This window comes from Dipteris shenzhenensis, chromosome 28 (assembly GCF_047967505.1).
Source record: "Dipteris shenzhenensis isolate YYH24624 ecotype China chromosome 28, Dip_SZ_1.0, whole genome shotgun sequence".
Lineage (NCBI taxonomy): Eukaryota > Viridiplantae > Streptophyta > Polypodiopsida > Gleicheniales > Dipteridaceae > Dipteris > Dipteris shenzhenensis.
Genome location: NC_141623.1, coordinates 47303161 through 47310045, shown reverse-complemented (window position 1 = coordinate 47310045; position 6885 = coordinate 47303161). Strand labels below are relative to the sequence as shown.

At 46.7% G+C, this 6885-nt stretch overlaps 1 protein-coding gene across 3 annotated transcripts in view; it reads left to right on the top strand.

The window, feature by feature from the left end:
* Positions 1 to 6885, top strand: part of LOC147883628 (zinc finger CCCH domain-containing protein 27-like) — a 67673-nt gene that overhangs the window by 28396 nt on the left and 32392 nt on the right. For 2 of the 3 annotated variants that reach the window (XR_015543754.1, XM_087399302.1), the window contains exons 3-5: positions 267 to 1288; positions 1479 to 2696; positions 2931 to 3338. Coding sequence is in view for 1 of the 3 variants with exons in the window: in XM_087399302.1 (XP_087255428.1) it covers positions 267 to 1288; positions 1479 to 2696; positions 2931 to 3338 (2648 nt within the window). In the remaining 2 variants the exon portion in view is untranslated. Of the gene's footprint in view, positions 1 to 266; positions 1289 to 1478; positions 2793 to 2930; positions 3339 to 6885 lie in introns of those variants that run through there. The other variant, XR_015543755.1, reaches the window with a different exon arrangement.

Here is a 6885-nt window from a genome sequence, read left to right as displayed (position 1 = left end):
TTTGGAAGGTAACTTGCTATGTACTTGAAGGGTTGTTTTTATAATTTTGCTTGATAAGCATTTACACTCAAAGGGGTTCTGTAGCAGCATAGAACTTCTTTAAACACATTTTTTAACCTAGTGAGTAATTTGGAGGAAAAATTGCGTCAGACAAAATTTATATTGTTAATGAGTATTTGTATCTCTATGGTATTGTAATTCCTTCGGTTCAATCCAACTGCAATGTGTCTTGGTGTCATATGAAGGCAATTGTTTATCTTATGCAGGAACAGTGTCTTTTGTTTTCAAGCTTTTCCATGCTCTAGAAGATGGAACATTATCAGTTTATCGTGACGAATGTGATCATAAGGAGCCAAATGATTCAGTCACAGTGCTTGATGCAGTGACGGCAACAGTGGCTGTCACAGACAGGCGTATGGGTGACAACATAGAGCTGAACAATGTGCAGCCTGGAAAGGTTACTAATACAAATAAGGCTATGTTCAGTGATCTAGAAGAAGAGGGCACTGATGAAGAAGATGATGACCGGAACCACAAGCATCGGAGGCATGTTAGCAGACCTCACTTTTTGGGTAAAGGTACTCAGGATGAAAAGGGACATTACAGGAAGCGCAAAAGGCCTGCAGAAAATGGCCAACCATTGCTTGAAGTTGATTGCTCCATTTCAGAGCTCCGTAGGGTGTCTAGCCTCTTTCACATGGAAAGAGATGGATTGACAAAGATCGAGAGGCGACAAAATCGCGATCTTGGTTGTGACGCTAATTTACCCCTCAATTTTGAGGGGAATAAACACTTAGGATTGCAAGGGGCTCAAACCTTCCGCTGTAACAGTCCTTCCAGGTTCGAACACCAGAATGGGAACTTAAAGCGGGCTAGAGGGGCAGCAATGGGGCTGTCGGGTTTGCATGAGCAAAGGCGTGCACCTTTTAATGGTTGTGATTTCAATGCTGCTACTGGTCCATCAGTTCCTCATCCTACTACCCTGTATACTGGCAGAGTGATTCCCAGCCGAGCAAATCCTCCTCCTCATTCACCTTGGGGAGACGTAGGCCACCTCCTGGGAATGGAAAATGGTGCTCTGGATCAAATTCTTCCTCTAAATAGAGGGATGCAGGGTCAAATAGGGGTTCCGACAATTTCAGCCATGGGTGTGGGTTTAAGCATTGGAATAGGAACAGCCTTGGGGCGACCAAGGTGTCCTGATTTTGAGGAGCGAGGATATTGCTTAAGAGGTGACTTGTGCCCAATGGAACATGGTGCAAACAGGATAGTTGTTAACGATGTTCAGGTTCGAACCCCTGACTCTTTTCCATTTGAAATTTTGTGCTCTAGATTTTGTATAAAGCTTTTTGATTTCAAGCAGTAATTTGGTATGATACTCCCATTTCTTTATGAATTAGAATCTTCAAAATTTTACACGTACGACTTCAAACTTCAGTCATTGTGCTGTCCCTGTGTTTCTTTTTGTGCTTGTGTAGAGTCTTTCTCAATTCAATCTTCCTGTTGCACTTCCAAGTGCGCAAAGCATGACTGTGGGCTCCACGCCAGTTATTGGATCATCTTTACGGTTCTCTTCCAATCATGGCCTTCCAAGCAGAGCCATTCATGAGATAAGCATGTCAATGGTAAATGAGGCTAGCGTCTTTAAAGGGGCTGTAGGCATTGAGTTTGATTCGTATGATCCGGATCAGCTTCTCTGGAACAAAGAACAGCAGGACGTAGCTCATCAAATGGGACGACTCTCAGCCTTTAGGAAAGGCCAACATGAGGTTTGTTGGGAGGGTGGTGCTTCTGAGCATTACTGGGGACAGATTCCAGATGATGGTAGTCTTGAAAGGTATAGAAGGGCTGCAACAGTCAGTGTGGGTCTTCAAGGTCTAGCAGCAGGGAAGTCTGTTTGGGATCATATTAGACCCACTGTCCAAGGGAAGAACATTTCTGAAGGAGCTTATCATCCCTGTAACTCTCCTGTTGATGGCCTACTGCAACTGAAACTTCCCCCTGAGCCTCTGAGGAGACTGGGTAATTCTGCTGGTGATGCTGATAGTGATGAAGGGAAGCATATCACGACTTCAACTTTAAAATCTGTGAGGGGACATGGTGTAGACAATAGCCGAGATGTACAGATCAGAGTCCATGCGGTTGATGAAAGTAGTAAGAGTTCTCATGGAGGTGGAGGACAAAACATGGTCTCTGGGACTGAAAAAGCACAGAGAACTTTGTATGTCAGCTGCATTCCAGTAAACAACAACAGGAAAGAACTTCTGATGGACCACTTTCAGAGGTTTGGAGAGGTCATGCATGTACGGATTCCTGCTCACAGTGACAGGGCTTTTGTGCAGTTTCATCGACGTGAGGATGCAGAAAGTGCCCTTGAAGCACCTGATGCGGTGATGGGGAATCGATTCATTAGATTGTATTGGGCCAAGAGAGACAACATCCAGTGTCAATATAGTGAAGGGAATGCAGGCCTGGCGTCTAATGGACTCGGTGTCGGTTCTGGGTTTAAATTACATGTGATACAAAATGCTGGAAAGTTGGGTAGCTCAAATGTGCATTTGCCTTCCTCAGTTACGGTAGCGCAGTCAAAGCAAGAGGAGCTTGATCACATGAAGGAAGAGATACGAAGAAAACAAGAAGAATTGGCTCAAAAACGGGATAATTTTCGTCGTGAATTGGATCGCCTTTTTAAGCAGGTAACATATTGTTCAGTTTTTGTCTGGTGACAGTGAATGCTATCAAGTCAACACAATAAGTGATATGGTGTGAGGGAATACTATGCTAGGAAACAGGTGAGTGGTTTGTTCTGAATTCTAGTCAACATCTGTGTTGAAAAGTCGACCAGTGTATGTTTTCATGGTCTGTTTGACTATTCTTATGATTATCGTCGTAGTGTATAAATCTTTGATCTTTTGCTGCGTTTTTTGCAGGGTAACCATGTAAGTGTGGGCTCTGCAGCAAATCAGTCCATGACTAAGCAGCCAAAGCTAGAAGAGTTGCAAGGAGCCACTAATGGATCTCACAAGCAGAAATCATTCGAAGCTTCTGCTCTGAATTCTGCAGTTGCAAAGGGTATAGTACGTGTTGATCAGCTAGTTGCAGGCTTGGTGAAGTCATTTCCGGATGCATCCAAGCAGTTTATTGGCTCCTCACAGACATCTTTTGGAAGCGTAATACAGCGATCCCCTAGAAGCTCGAGTGCTCCTTTCCCATGCCCAAGTGCTTCGAGCACAGGATCAGTTTGTCCTCCCATTTGGGGTCCATCCCGATATAAACTTGATAATCGTACCACAGTATTTCGTATTCTTCCACCATTTCCGGATGGCTTGCTGCTGGATGTAAGTGCTGTTAGTTCACTATGCTAAAATACTATTTGTGCTTGGGAATAAGGTAAAAGTAGGGAATCACAAGCTGTGTATGGGGTGCTCATTATCCTTTACTGTTATGCTTTCAGTTCATGTTGGGGAGGGTGATCTTGGCACAGAGCCTGTTTATATTTTCTTCCCTCAGCAAGCTGGTCTATGGTTCCGTAGCATAGGGCGGATATAGCATGCCAAACTTCATGGTTTTAATCTTACAATTGTAAGATAAACACTGCCTTGTTGTTTTTAGAGCTTATTCTAAGCTTGTGAACAAACCTGGGCACTTGGCTTGATTTCTACAGTATGGTCAAAGTGTAGAAATCCAAGGTAGGTATATGGATTGTTTACTCAAAGTTTTGTGAATGCCGCCCATTAGAATGCAAGCAATTGCTAGTTGAATTGTTCATGTCTGTGACAACAAAAGACCAAACAGGCTTATGAGACAAAAAACTGTAGGCTAGAGATGTCTATCTGTAGTGTGAGCTAAAAAAGCTGAAAATAAACCAAGCAAGCCTTGATGTAGGCTGCGTGTAGGTCTAAGTAGATGGGCCTTGCTCAAGATCTGCCATGAGTGATACAAGCTGTGCATGAACCTAGCTGGGTCCCAAGTCTTGGTGTCCCCTCCTGAGAAAAGAAACCTACTATTAAAACTTGAGAATCAACTATACAAATTAGCCATTCTCAGGGCGCTAATCATGGGAAAAGATAAAAAATACACAACTGGCTGTTAGAAGATCAGCCTGTTTCTGGAGAGCCCAGCTCACTATGTATGGAATATATGGAACAGTGGCTAACAACTAAGGGAGCAGGTTTATACATCCAGCGAGTTCCTCTCGCGGTGATGATATTAAAGATACTTGCAAGCTAGCCTTGTAGAAAGCTCCCGCCTTTCGGCGGTCGCTCTCCCATATGGCGCGCAGGGTGTAGATGATATTATGCTAGATGGTGACCAGGGTTGCTACCGGGAGAACCTGATATCCTCCCATCACAAAAGCCTAACCCAGATGTTCCAAGAAGTGATGCTAGACACCGTCTCCCAAACATTGTCCTTTGGCGAAGGCGAAGGGCTCAGGCGAGAGGGAGGAGCCTCTATTCAGAGAACGCGCTAGCTTTGAATCTTGTAGGTTGGGGAGGTTGGGTCGATGGGAGAAGGCATGCCCTCCCTCCGTCAGCCATGCAACCATCGTGAAAGTCACTTTGTATCCTCTACGTTTTGACCACAATCTGGAGGGCTCCCAACCAGATTCTTTGCGCTATGCCGAGCAGCCCCAAAGACAATGAATCGTTTCCAGGATTTCTATTTGTGCAACGAAGGCATATACCATCCACCCTCATCTACTCCAACCACGGGCCAATGGGCAGGCCTCTATGCTCCACCATCTAGAAGAAGAAGATCTTCCGGGGCTTGAGGCTGGTCCACGAACATCACGAAAAGTGGGAAACCACCTCCAAGGGGACCTGTTGCTCCAACCAATGGCACTTTTGCGAGGGGGACCCGCCTGATGCCTTAGTTGCAACCACCGCCCAATCCAAGTGGTGTAAGAAAAAGGACACTTCCTCAACTCTATCCAATTGCCCTATGTGAATTGGCCAAAACCATTCCCCCGGATCCCACTGAGTCTCTCTGAGAGGCCAGCCCTCCCATAACCAGACACCCATCTTGTCCCTGCTTGTCTTGGTGAAACCAGCATCGGCTGAATGGTCTTGTCCTTGCCCAGGAGGTCTACCACAGACTCTCTGCTACTTGAACAAGTCCAAAGCCCCATCTGCCTCCAGGTTCCTAGCAGTTTCTAGTTGGAGGAGGCCCCCAGTCCCTATTTTGTATAATTTGAACTAGTAGGAGCCAAGGAGCTGCAACAAAAGCTGGACCTTGAGAGGTACTCCAGTCCTTGAGAACCATCCGTACCATTGGGTGGGGGTCGAGCCATTGCGTAGTCCCTCCCATCGTGCCTCTGGGATGGAGGCGTCAATCTCCATCATCTGGGTGCTTGCCCCTCTCAGATGAAACAGTGCCTGCCCTCATGCCTCTATCCCCTCGAGAAGGCTTCTCCAAGTCCCAAAAGACCTAACTAGGCTGCTGTCCCACTATGCTTAGCAAATGTGTGTCCGATGCCCTAGCATAAGTTCCTTCAGGTCTTGCAGCTCTGGTGCCAAATGAGTGGCTGCCTCTCAAACTCCTCTGGGTGTGAGGGGCTGGTCTGTCTAAGTCCACCAAACAGACATTGCCTTGTGAGGGGAGCCTCTGAGAAGATCTATTTGTGGGAGTGCTACCACTGTCCTATGCGAGGGGTGTTTCTTGAGAAGCCCTCGCTGAAGCAAGAGCTTCCTGGGCTCTAAGTCTAGGGTGAGACCTGGTACCACTAGCTTGCCCAGAAGGGCTCTACTCTGCATCTCGTGATCGATAGTGCCAACTCCTCCCTCTGCCTATGATAGGATGATTGTCTACCTAGAAACCCTGGCTCTATGTGTTCCTCGTACCATCTGGTCTTGCCCACAAGAAATTACGCACCAGGTGCTTGAACTACCCCATGCACCCTCTGTGGAAACACCAGCATGAGGCTATGGGCATTGATGATGTTCGTGGGAATGCCATAGCAGCAAGTCGCTACTATGTGTGATGGACCTTCTTGAGTGACTATCATGAGATTGAAACTGCACTACGTGTTCTGTTTTTAGAGGATGAGTTTGGGCATGTTTTTGAATTCGTCTAGATATATGTTCCCGCCGTATTAGCGGACATGCCAATTCGTCCATGTTGTGGCTTGCTGATATTGTGATTCTTTCTATCTGAAGTGTGCGTTGCCCTATCAATTGATTGTCCAAGCATTTTTTGCTTAGATGCTCTTTTGGGAGAGACTAAGATGAAATCTTACAGTCTTCACAAGCAGTTGTAGCTTGAATGAAGAAAGTGTGGACTATTTGTTTAGCCTTCTTCTTCAATGCTAGCCTTTGTCACGGATGAGTTTGCCCTTCATCTCCAAAGTGTCGATATAAACATAGTACAAAGAGCTTTGTATAAATGGATGCTCAAGTATGTGTGGGTGTGTGGATTTGTATGTTGTTGGAAGAGGACTGATCACCTCCTCACTTGTGAACCCCCAAATGAGGAGAGCAAAGGGGGGGTGAACCATAGGTTGACAAGGCTGCCACATGAGAAGGATCGAGACTGCCACGCGGGCAGCATATACACACAAGAGTGGCTGCATCATAGCGACACAAGGCGGGGCCCGGAAGAAGTGCTGCTGGCAGAGATGGTGGACTTGGATGGCCAGCCACTTGGTCAAAGAACTACCCAAGGGTGGGGCCCAAGAAGGGCTGTCCTTAGGCCTGGCAGCAGCTCAAGAGGGCCAGCAAAGGGCCCTTTTATAGGGCAGGAGAGGCAGCCAACCAGGCCGACCTGTAGGTCAGCTGGTTAGGGCTGCCAAATCGGCTGGCAGCCCGCAAGAGTCAGCCAGGGAGCCTCGGTACATATCCCCCCTACTGGTCGGTATTTGTGGAGGGCCTAGAGCCCTATAAATGGAGG